General features: G+C 42.9%; 1 protein-coding gene across 2 annotated transcripts in view; it reads left to right on the plus strand.

Moving 5' to 3' along the window:
* The first annotated feature begins 1,469 nt into the window (after positions 1–1,469).
* The window catches only part of PHAF1 (phagosome assembly factor 1), a 41,629-nt gene continuing 30,332 nt past the window's right edge, over positions 1,470–12,766 (plus strand). The window contains exons 1-3 of one of the 2 annotated variants that reach the window (XM_053399470.1): positions 1,470–1,586; positions 4,071–4,198; positions 11,250–11,332. In XM_053399470.1, coding sequence (XP_053255445.1) covers positions 4,135–4,198; positions 11,250–11,332 — 147 coding nt within the window. In that variant the 5' untranslated portion in view covers positions 1,470–1,586; positions 4,071–4,134. Of the gene's footprint in view, positions 1,587–2,183; positions 3,001–4,070; positions 4,199–11,249; positions 11,333–12,766 lie in introns of those variants that run through there. The other variant, XM_053399472.1, reaches the window with a different exon arrangement.

A 12,766-nucleotide genomic window follows, 5' to 3' on the forward strand; every position in this document is an offset into this window, starting at 1 on the left:
ATGCAAAGGCGCCCATGTGGCAGAACCACCAAATAAAAAATCTACAGTCATTTGGCTGTGCATGTGTGTTTTAATGGGTCTATGTGGAATTGAAGTTCCAGAAGCCGGTTTACATTGCAGCAGCAAAAAGATAAAAGTGCCAAAGCTCCACCGAGACTAATTCATGGCAGGCATAAGCAGCTGAAGACAGCTGCCTACTCTTCTTCAAACACACAAAAAGGCACCAACTAGCAGCCCTGGGGCCAAATCTGCTCCCCTAAGGCTTCCAAACTGGCCTCCCGCACAGCCCTTGATCCTCCAGCATAGCCCTTGCCTCTCACCCTGCAGGCAGAGCATAACTATTGTCACTAACAGTCACTTCCGTGAATTTGTCCAATCCTCTTTTAAAGCCATGCAAGTTGACTGCCATCACTATCCAGTACAAGTGCAAGGTCTTGTTTCGGGTCAGTCTCTGCTAGATGAGACCCCATGATCATATTATCATCATCATCATCATCATCATCATCATCCAGAATGGAGTCATTAAGACAGTTGGATGACACTTTGTACGCCTCCTTCTAGCAACTCCTGCAGCCAAGCTGGTGCCAAACATATTGCTCTTTTTTTGGACCACATCAGCGAGGTCAGTAGGGAGGTCTTGTTGTCTGGGCAGCCCAGGACCTCCAGACACACTGGCTAGACTAGGCTAGCGCCTTGAGGTCACTTTGTTGAGGGGTGGGTGCGGGGAAAGGCCCAACCATCGGCACAGAGTAATCCTTTGGGCATGCATAGGCTTGCCATACGTAAGGGAAATTCCTTACTTGTCATTGTTTTGGAGGGGTAAAAATGGTGTCAGGGGCGATTTTTGTTGAATTGGCAAAATGCCATGGAAAACCCAGATGGATGGCAACACAGTGGGAAAAGCAGTGAAAAACAGCTCAAAAAGCTTAAAAGCAGTATTTGGGGGTTAGGTTCCCAGCAGACAAAATAAAAAAATAAAAAAAGCTCAACAACTTGGATTTGTCCCCCCCCCAAAAAAAGACAATCAATTTTACTTTTAGAAATATGTCAACTCTAAGCATGCACTTAACCAGCCAGCTCCTTGGCAAAGCTTTGGCGAGCTTCCTGGCACATATCCTACCCTCAGGTGCAGGATCGTAAATGGGAAGGGGGCCTAGCAAAGCCCCCCCCCAAAAAAAAAATATTATAACAAGGACAATGCGGGAGGTTTCCTTTGAGCGCATGCAGAGCGCTCTCCCCTTTGATACTTGGAGGGGCAGAGGAGGCCAGGGGGCAAGAAAGGAGAGGGGCTGTGTCCGAAATTCAAAGAAGCAAGGGGTATGCGGAGATGCCTCTGGGCGCGTGCAGAGTTCCTGCCTGCGCCCCTGGATAGAAGCGGGGAGGAGAAGGGGCGAGAGCAGCGAGCAGCCCGCAATCCCAGCACCCGACCCGCGGGGCGAAGGGGCGGGCGCTGCGCGGCTCCTCCTCCTCTCCCGGGCCTTCCCTCCGCCAGCGCCGGCCTCCTTCTCCTCCTCCCTCTCGCCTGACGGCCGCGGCGGCTGCAAAAGGCATTTCCCTTTTTTATTTTTTCAGCAGCCGCAAGTGAGGTGAGTCGCAGCCCCGCCAGCCCCCTCCCCCTCCGGCGCCCCCCTCCCGCCTCCCCGGGGGAGACCAGCCGGCCCCCTCGGCTGCCTTTCCCCCCCGGGGGTGTCGGTGGGGCGCTGGCACGAGGGGGCGCGAGCTGATCGGCGGGGGGAGGCTGCCTTCAGTCTGGGGCAGGAGGGGGGGCGCCTCCTTTGTGAGCCATCCTTTCCCCCTCACCTCAGAGTCTCTTTTAGCGCGGGTGGGGGTTGCAAAGAGAAAAGGGGGTTGCTTCCCTCCCCCAATTTATCAACAGCCTCCTTTTTATTCCTGGGCTTTATTATGAAGGGAAGGGGCATGTAGAGGAATCGAAAGAGACCCTCCCGCCCCAAAGCCGCCCCAGATAACACTGTTTCTTCAAGGGGGGAGAGAGAAGATGGTCAACCCTCTGGCCCTCCCCACGAGGGGGGGGGAAATAGGTTTGAGAGTCTCCCCACCAACACTATGAAAAAAAAACACCCATAGTAGCTGGGGTTGAGTGAGGATTTTTTTGTTTTTTTTACAGGGATGGGGGGGGTGTTTTCTTAAGAAATTCTGTTGCTGAAGAGGGGTTGGGGTCTCCAGGCTCTGAATCTGGGGGCTGTAGGGTTCAGGATTTTGCTTTCCCCACAGCATGAGGGGAGGTATACAAATTAATAGATGATAATGATAACAGCAACAACAACAAGAAGTTGGGGTTTTTTTCTGGACGGGGTGGGGGTGGGTGACAGGAGTTCAGCCCCAAGGGCAGGTAGTTGGTTTCATAATTGGGAGAGCTTTAATAGTGCCTAAGGGTAGTGAGCTATAATATGCATTCATGGGATGCTGAGCCCTATGGAGTATTATTTGGTAGGGTGGGAGAGTTTGTTTATTTTGCATAGAGGTGGAATGGGTGGGCTCTGAGGGTGTGTGTCTGGAGTGAATTGGGGGACATTTTGGGGTGTCTTTCTTGTATCTCATGGGCAGGCAGGTTATTTACCTGTGTGTATGTATGTTTGGCTGTGGCTGTTTTGAGGAAGGTAACAGCCCACAGTAGCTGAGTTCTCTCTATTTGGTGGGGTCTTCCTGGCTTGTCTGTGCGTATGTACATTTTTTGTTGCAGAGTTTGTATTGCCAGGTTGACATTCTTACATGTGCTGGTGGGGAGGGGGGTTTTTTGGACCCTCTGATCACTCCTCCCCTCTCCTAGGTAAATAGTTTTTGCTGAGAAAGAGGAGACCTGATGCCTATGAAAATTTGTGAGGAGTGGACCAGAGCCAGGTGTCCTCAGGCCTTTGGGAGAGCACGTTTGTTTTCTGGCTCTGCTTGCTAGTGTCCCATTAGTTCATATGGTTGGCAACTGCAAGAACAGGATGCTGTATTATGATGGGCTTTTGGCTTGAACCAGTATTTCATGGAGGGGTAATTGTCTCCCACATTGCCTACTCTGGATAACTCTCTCCCTCTCCCTCTCCCTGTGTGTGTGCTGAAGGGGAGGGAGTCCCCATTGCTGAGTCCTCTTGGCTGTTGACTCCACTATGAGGATTCTTTGGCTGTGGGGAGAGGTGGGTGGTTGTCCCAGGGATTCCTGCTATGAGGGAGAGAGCCTAAAGTCTCTTAAGTTAGCCTTTGCCACTCCGGTGCCCTCAAGATGTTTTGGACCAGGCATCGGCAAATTCCGGCCCTCCAGATGTTTGGGACTACAATTCCCATCATCCCTAGCTAACAGGACCAGTGGTCAGGGATGATGGGAGTTGTAGTCCCAAACATCTGGAGGGCTGGAGTTTGCCTATGCCTGTTTTAGACCACAACTCCAATCAGTTTGGCCCCAAGCGTGAGAAGGGAGATTGACCTTAAGGAGAGTGGCAAGGCCTTTTGGCTTTTGCACATTGAGTATCTTAGGAACAGTAGGAGTATTCAGAAAGCCCTCTCCATTTTCACCTGCATAAGGCACTCACTGTGGGGTTGGGGAGAGTCAGGAGGGTTATCCTAAGAATTGGTTGTGAGGAAATCATTATAGCTCACTTGTTCCTGGCAGAAGGACAAGTCGAGGTAAAAACAGGACAGATTGCAAGCCTTTCAGTTCTCAAAGCACTTACCCTGTATATATCTGTTGTTGAATATGGATGTAGCCTGAAAGTGAGCAAGTTCAGAGGGAAAGATACACAGTCTATGATGGGGCCAAAGTAGCCTGATCAATCAATGTTGGAGTAATATAATTAGTGTGGGTGCTTAAAGCTTTGGATGTTTACGGGAGTGGGAAATCCTTCAAAACCTCTTGCACAGCATAGGCAGAAGGGAGATTATATTGTGTATTGCTACTAATTAATAATAACATTATTTAACAATAACAAAAGGCCAGCCTTGAGGATCAGCGGTTTCCTCATCAAGAGTTTGAGCAACAAGGAGTGTTTACATGTTGCTTTGGGTTATGACCTTAGATTAGAAGGATGACACATAAGCCTGGGTGTGTGTTCTCTCTCCCTGTTCAGGTCAAACTGCAGTAACGTTGTGACTCTGCTGTGTGATTACTGGGCCGTTCCTCTGCCTGGGCCAATGCTAGATCTGGAAGTGGTTCCCGAGCGATCTCTTGGGAATGAACAATGGGAATTCACCTTGGGTAAGTAACTTTGTTGCCTTTGTCAGCATCTTGTTTATAATGAGAAGTGATGGGTATATTGGGACAAAGGGACATTCCCTCCAGTGTTGTTCTGAGAGTTAAATTTAGGCGAGTATAAACCTCTAACATGTTGGAAGCATATGATGTTAATTTCAAGGAAGGAATTATTTTGAGAGACATTCTGAACATTACACTGAATGTGGTAGACTGAGAGGGTAATATTCTGGGCTGTGCAGCTTCTTCCTCATATAGAAAGCTATGAATGTGGTAAGTTAGCACCCCAAGAGAGAACACTATGCTAAATTTTTCTTCACTGAGGTGCTAATGCCACTTACTACATACTAGCTTACTACATGTAAGGATTTTTACTGTATTATGAGTATTAAAAATAGGGCTTCACACCTGAACTTTTCGAAAAAGATTGTGTCCAGAATTACCTTCCACATTATTTGTCAAATGAGTTTACCCACAGATGCTTCTGTGGCTGCCCTTAATCGGGTTCATGTTTTGTTTATGCTTTGCTTTGGCACTTCCTCCTCAAGTAATTCTAGCATGTTTAGCAACAGCCATCAGGAGTCACACGGTTATTGCTCAGAACAGCATTTAGCCTTGCTGGAAGCTGGGTGCATGAAAGGTGCAGAGTATTTTTCCAGACAAAGATTTTTGCCCACAATACTAATTTGAACGATGGTTTTAAATGCTGTGATGCTATTTAGAAGAATAATTTAAACAAGTTTTTAAAGTGATTTGAGAGCAGGTAGTTGAATCTGGAGTTGCTTCCAGTGAGAGAGAGGACTAATTGATGTGATTTTTTAATTATTTGTTGTGACCTGCCTTGGAAACCTGTATGGAAAGCAATAATCAAATGTTTTGAATAGATTTATTTTCTCGGATCACTTACTCTGCATCAGTCTATGCTGCATAGTGGACAGAGTGTTGGATTTGGGTGCAGGAGAAATGAGTTCAAATTTCCCCATGTCCTGGGTGATCTTAGGTTGGAAAATAATGACTGGTGCATCTAGCCTTACAGGATGGCTGTTTTCAGTGCTTTTTTTTCTAAAAAAATGTTTAGGGGCACTCTCATTTTGACTCAATAAAATCACCATTTTATAGTTCAGTCAGGGAAAATAAATACAGTAAATGGACAAAAGTACAAAGATTCACAAAATGTTTAGGGGTATGTGTACCCCTGCATCCCCCCAGAAAAGAAACACTGGCTGTTTTAAGGATAACATGGAATAATCCTGTGTATACCACCCTAAGCTATTTGGAGGAAAGGCAGAAGCAAATATAATCAATAGAACAATCTATAGCTAACTGAAGAATCCTTGATACTATTGTCTTGGTTTCTGTAGTAGATTTGCATTACCAGACTTTCATATTATACAGGATGTTTTCCAACAGTGTACTGCGTCCAACATCTGGTGATAGTGGTAATGAAAGCCTTAAATGAAGGCATGGTGTTGTTTTACTGAGCTCTGTAAAAATTTGTTTCAGAACTAATATGAAATGCCAATAACCCTTTGTGTGTTTTTAGCTCCTTGTGTTGCTTCAGCTTAATAGGGTTTTACTAGGAATTTAGAACTTTGAGCAAACAAAGTTGATATGCTGAAGGATGGCTGTATGTTGTTGGGCCCACAGATAAGTGTATAAATGTAAGCTGGCGTATAGATTATGCATATGTGAGGCAGTTTACTGTGTATAGTTTCTTCTTCTCCAGACAGCAGACTTTTACACACTCACCCACTGTCACACACTCACTCACACCCAACCCAGTTGTACTACATGGGGAAACCAGTCTCTGCATGTTACTTGTGTTTAGTTATCATTTATACACAATTTTAAGACTGGGTGGGGGCCAAATTACACCTCAGTACTAGGGCTTGCCGATTGGAAGGTCAGTGGTTCGAATCCCCGCAATGGGGTGAGCTCCCGTTGCTCGGTCCCAGCTCCTGTCAACTTAACAGTTTGAAAGCACGTCAAAGTGCAAGTAGATAAATAGGTATCTCTCCAGCGGGAAGGTAAATGGTGTTTCCATGAGCTGCTCTGGTTTCTCCAGAAGCAGCCTGGTCATGCTAGCCACATGACCTGGAAAAACTGTCTGCAGACAAACTCAGCCAGAGTCGTTCGCGACTGGACTTAACTGTCAGGGGTCCTTTACCTTTACCTTTTGCATACTTCACAGAGTAATACCAGGGTCTGATTCCCAAATAATCCAGGCATCCTGTGGTGATGGGATATCAGGAGCTGAGATCTCTGCAGTTTTTGGCCCAGATCAGGAATAATGGTATTGGTCCAATAAACCATGGTTTATAGACTAAGAACGAGTAGGATGCCCACATTCTCCTCTTTTTTCTTATGCAGTGTAATGGAAAACTTCCAGGGTTTCTTAAACCACAGTTGCCTATTACATCTGGACAGAGAAAGTGTGGTTTAATCTCCAGCAGGAAACTGTGTTTTTAATAAAAGTAAGGAAATTTTCCATTACAGTGTGCAGTACAAGGGAGGGAGGAGAGTAGACAGCATGTAGGAACTACACTTATTCTTGGTCCACTGAACTATGATTTATTGGACAAAGCCTTTGTGTTTCAAAGCCAGTGCATTGTTTGCTCCACATCCTAATGCTTAGAGGGATTTTGGAGAGATAGCAGCAAATGGTTCGGGTAAGAAGAGGAGGATTTGTATACCAGCAGTACCATCAGAGAAAAAAGGCTCCATATCTTCACATTGTCCCTGTTCAGACATCACACTAGACCACAGCTTAAAGCATGGCATGAATGAGCTTGGGTGAGCCTTGGGCTCACAGGCTCCCACCCCTCTTTTCTACCTCCTAGAGCAGCTGTGAGTAGTTGGGAAGTTCTTGCTTCCATTTTTGCTTACCTACACCTTGCTCTTTCATTCAAATAATCAAACTGTAGATAATGTTAACAATAGTTTGTTTGAAACAAGTTATCTTGAAACTTTTGTTTCATAGTGAAGATTATGTGGGATTGGCCTATTTGAACAGGAATAGTGTATCCAGAGTTGAGTAGATGGGTGGGTGGGGGGAGTATTTTTAAGATCTATAGGGTTGTAGCAAATGTTAGTTCCACTCAGAGTACTCCCGTTAAAATTACAGGACCTAAGTTAATCATGCCCATTAATTTCAGTTGGTTACTCGTAGTAGAACAAATATTGGCTATAACCCATTACCTAGATTCTTATTCTAGTTACAAAACATTCTTGGACTAAGGCTGCTCTGGGTGTTCAGAGATGCATGTTGTCAAACATACACCGTATGCAGAGGTTATGCATTTGTGCTTAGATCTTAATGTGAAATGGTCGTTCTGGACCAGCTTTACTTGCTGGACAACTTTTTTTTAGTGGCATCCATTATGTTGTTGAAGTGTGTATTTGGTACAGCTCGTTCCTTTCCTACTTCAACTCTTTATGACCTTTGCAGGTCATCACGTAGTTTTGTTATTTGAAGTGAATAATTATTTATATGTATGTAAGATATATCTAATTCTGTATGTACATAGCTACCAGTCCCAGCTTGTTTATCTTTGTTTGCTTTTCCTAAAAGCAAATAAATAAATGAAAGATGATTGGCACTTGTCTGTTATTGGGGCGCATCATTCTCTTAGTTGTCATTATCCTTTTAGATAATGTTCCAAAATCCACATTAGGGCAATACAGTCATACCTCGGGTTAAAGTAGCCTTGGGATAAGTATTTTCGGGTTGCACGCTGCAGCGACCCGGAAGTAACAGAGCGTGTTACTTTCTGGTTTCGCTGCTCACGCATGCGCAGACGGTCAAAAATGACGTCACGCGCATGCGCAGAAGTGGCGAATCGCGACCCACGGACGTGGGTTGCGTTCGCTTCTGGATGCGAATGGGGCTCTGGAACGGATCCCGCTCACATCCAGAGGTACCACTGTACTAAAATATCACATAATAGTAGTGTGCAAGCTTTGCATGCCATAATTAGGTATTGCCCTAGAGTGGATTTTGGATTATTGTCTTATGAGCCAATATGACTGCCTTTGCTCTTTAGGTAATGTTGGCTGAAAGAATATGAATTCTTCATCCTTTCATCTCATTACTTAGTATGTTTGCTCACAAGCGGTTTTAGTATATCAACCTGGTTTTGGTTTTTGTTTCATATAATTATTGTCATTGTTGATGGATCACTTTAGTTCTAAACCAGATGCAGCCACATGTGAAATCTTTCTGTTGTTGCAGCATCTGCAGTGGACTATTTTATCATGTTGCTACCTTGGCAGACAACTGCAAATACATTGCTGTCCATCTCAAACATTTTAGTAATGTGGTGATGATGATAAATCCTTTCCGTGGAGCGAAGTTGTTCTGTGGCATTCTAAATGCTGGCAATGAATCTCCTCTGGGATTCCCCAAGTAGCTAGTGGGACTGATCCATTAGTAATTCTTCCTGAATTCCTCTGGAGTAGCTGATACTCCACTGGTTTTGATCTCTGGCTTGTTGTGTAACCAAGATGTAGCTAGATCTGTGCCTGAACATTCATCTTAGGGTTAAATATGCCAGTGTTGCAGTTTCTGTAAGATCAAACTTTCCTAAAACTATGCCTCCTGCAAATAGGGAATTATAGTTGCTTTTTCTTTTGGAGAGTCCATGGTGCTCTAAATTTCCAATAAGCTTTCCATTTGTAACTCTTGAATTAATTTCCATCACTTGTGCCTTGTTGTGCAGCACTCCTTCTCGCTTTATTTATGTTCCTACTCCCTCACTGTCCTTTACAAAACTGTAGAATGAATGCTAAATAATAAGAGGACTCAAATTTAGACCAATTGGTGGCCTAGAAGACACCTACCATTCTTTTTCTGAAGCTAAGGGTGTTTGACTCTGGACAGTGAATGAATGGCAGTCTGCTTAAGAACCCCATGCCAGCTACTAAAGGCTCCTAGATAGAAGAGCATAAATAACACAGGAGAAAATTTAAACCCAGAGCCTGGGGAGAGCTATTGAAAGGATAGGATACTGGCCTATTAGTTGCACATGCCAATTTTATATGATTACAAATAAAGAAGCATTTAACAACTTTTCTTTATATTCTGCATATAAAAATTATACAGTTATACATGCTTTTCAAATATAAATAATTTTTTTTGAAGAATCCACTGTAGTCTGCCAAAAAATAATGAAGGTCTCCCAATCCATCTTTTTGAATGATTTGTTTAAAAAGCCAGTGTTGGGTGATAATCCCACACACATCTGTAGCACAGGAGGAATGGAATTCTCAACAGCCAGTTCCCAGCAGTGTTACCTTTGGTCTGACTAGGAATCTGAACCCAGGATAGAGTAATGTAGAAAGGTATTGGTTCTTGGGGGTAGGGTGACTGGGGTCCCCCCCCCGCAAACACACTCAGATGGTGCCTGAGCACATTGCTTTAGTTTCTCCTGCATAAATGAATGGCCATTCCTTACTATGAGGAAAGGACTCATCACTGCACTTAGGAGGAGTGATGTGAAGGCAAAACCTTACCTTCCACCTTTGGCCCTCAGGGATGGAAATCCCAACCACACACACTTCACTTGGCTCTCAGTCTAAGCATCTTTGTTCCTCTTTTCGTATTATGGGTTTGAAAAAATGATTCCATTCCCTGGATTATTACAGAGTCACTTGATAAGCAAGAGATATTGAGCTGAATGTGGATAGGTTACCTAGCACTGTTAGAATTCTGTTGCTAGATCAGCTGGCATGATCTTATTGACAATTCGCACACAGCTGAAAAAGAAGAAAAACATGCACAAGTTTGGGTGTCATGGAGTCCCAAATTTATCAAGATATTTATTTTCCTGCCTAGAAGTAATTGAAGGATCAATGTTGCATCAAATATTTCTGTTTTTTATATTATGTTTTTTACCTTATAGATCAGCCCTCTCCAACCAGTTTCTCTCTGGATATTTTGGACTATAATTCCCATAATCTCTGACCATTGACCATGGTGGTTGGAGCCGATTGGAAACATAGTCCAAAATATCTCGAGGGCCCCAGGTTAGAGTAGACTGCCATAGACTTTTAAGCAATTCAGCTCCAGAGATGTTTGAACGTTAAGAAGAGGATTTATTTTCAGATTCACAGCATACCTTATCCAAATAACTCAGAGCAGATAAATACAATTGTACATTGGTCACATAATAATAACGCTAGAAATTCTTCCTTTTCCTTACTCCCCTCTTTTCAACAAACTCGTTATAAGCACTGAAGATCTGGGATGACTCTGCTGCCAATATAGTAGCATCATAGTAGCTTCTGTGCATGTTATGGGTGATATCCAACTTGAGTCATACTGAAGAATAAATCCACTAAAATCAGTGGCCTTAAGAAACTCAAGTCTGTTGATTTCATTGGTTCTGTGTGAGTACGAATTAGTTGGATAGCACTCTGCATTTAAGTATATGTGTTTTGGCTTAAGTGTATACCTAAAATTGCAAAGTATGAATGCTTTAAGCAAATGTTTGAAAACTCATGTACCAGTACAACTTTCAGAGAACTGGTGAGGGTATACTTGCTAGTAAGGTATGAAATGGTCCCAGTGAACTTTTTGTTAGAGGAAGAAGAAAGCTGTGAATGTGTAGTTCAGACATGCTTATAACTTTAAGAAATGAGGGATTAGAGTTAGCAAGTAAGGATTCTGGGCAAAGCGAAACAGAATAAATGTATGGATATAAACAGGATTACCATCCTTACATGTACTGAATACAGTGAAGGGATGTAAAACTGTATTTGATTTAATGTGTGATTTCATGCTCCTGTGTTAGCAATGCTGTCTCATGTCTAGCTTCTTAGAAAACAGTCTGGCATAGTGGCTTAACATGGCTGTTTCTGTTCTGGAAACACAGGTTTCTTCTAATTTGACAAGAGACTAAGTTTAGTCACTGGCTGGAAATGCTTGTGGTGTTCAACTTGTTGTTCTTGGCCACTGAGCCAGTACTGCCACAAGTTGACCCTGTTGAGCAAACACATTTTTGCCAACATGGCTAAGTGGGAGCAACGTCTCTAACTCTTGTTGTTTTTCTCCTTGCAGGAATGCCATTGGCTCAGGCTGTAGCAATTCTTCAGAAACACTGTCGCATCATAAAAAATGTCCAGGTTCTCTACAGTGAACAGGTAAGTTGTGACCTAGCGTGCTTGCTTCAAAGTATTCTGTATGTTTAATTGCACAGAAAGGATGGGGAGAGATGTAAATATTGTGTAATGTCATTGTGTTTGTTGCCTAGCCACATGCCATCCAGTCATCCTTTACGGTTGCCACATCCTGGAGGACGTGGCTTTCTAAAAATAGCATGCCTTTTCAGACACACACACACACACACACACACACACACACACACACATGTATGCATTTAAAAAATAATTGACAGTATTTGTTTCTTGTCTAGACATTTTCTTTTGTGACTTGATGTTATTGCCGCTTGCGGTTTTAAGTGACGGATCAAAATACAGCTTTTCACAAAAGCTGTATTCTGTAAGAGAGGGAGTTTACAAAATTGATGTGTTGGGAAAGAAAGGTTGCAAAGTCTCCCTCTTAATCAGAAAGAGATGGGAAAAGATTAAAGATACTCATGCTGTTCTAGAAATTGAACTGTTGAAAGCACCATGAGTGGTTGTTGTGATTGTTTTGGTTGCTGGTTTCTGTCCTTGTATCTGACTGGACAGCCAACAGTATTTGAAACTAGTCAAAAGCAAGTTTAGTCCTAATGTTGAAATAAGTAAGTGAAGTCTTGCTATAATAAGGAGGAGTGCATCTGAAATGCTACCCCTTCTCTCCAGTGTGCTCTAGAAAATTCAGGCTATTATTATAGTATCACTGTTGCTATTGAAATCAGACAGGCACCTGCATTGTGATATTTTGTCACCTGCTGAAAACTTCTGTTTAGCCAGCAGCATCAAAAAATTAATATGATTTGATGTTGGTCATGTGTTCTGTATTTTATGATCTAATAATTTTATGATGTTTTAATGCTTTTGTTGTACACTGCCATATTTTTAATGAAAGATTCTAAGTAATAACTCAAAATAAAAGCACGTGCTGTAATTTAAAGTTTATAGATATTTTAATTGTGCTGCTGTTGCATGATTAAAAGTTCAGTTAGTGTTACAGTAAACTGCTCTGTTAATTCCTCCTATTTTACTGGTCTGCAGCAAAAAATCAGAACAGTATAGTTAATGAGCATATAAACGTTGCACTTTTGCATCTCAGTAATTTTGTCTGGAGGGGAAATGGCGAGAATTATGTGTGTACACACACACACATGCACACCGACACATCAACTGCCCATTGCTACGTCTTGCTACATGTACTGTACTTTCTATGAAGAAGCAGATGAAAATAGTTTATATTCTTATTATAGCCTCAGCCTTCAATTTGTATTAAAATCCTCAATATCTGAGTGATTTGTCTGGCCAGTGTGTAACAGTTACTAGCATAATTGTGAGTAAATCCTGACCTTTTGGCTCTCTGCCATGTACATACTCTCTTAATTAAATGCGTCTGTTCTCTTTTACTCCAGGTTACATGGATTTATGGCTTCCATAATGACT

Source organism: Podarcis raffonei, chromosome 8 (genome assembly GCF_027172205.1).
Source record: "Podarcis raffonei isolate rPodRaf1 chromosome 8, rPodRaf1.pri, whole genome shotgun sequence".
Taxonomy (NCBI): domain Eukaryota; kingdom Metazoa; phylum Chordata; class Lepidosauria; order Squamata; family Lacertidae; genus Podarcis; species Podarcis raffonei.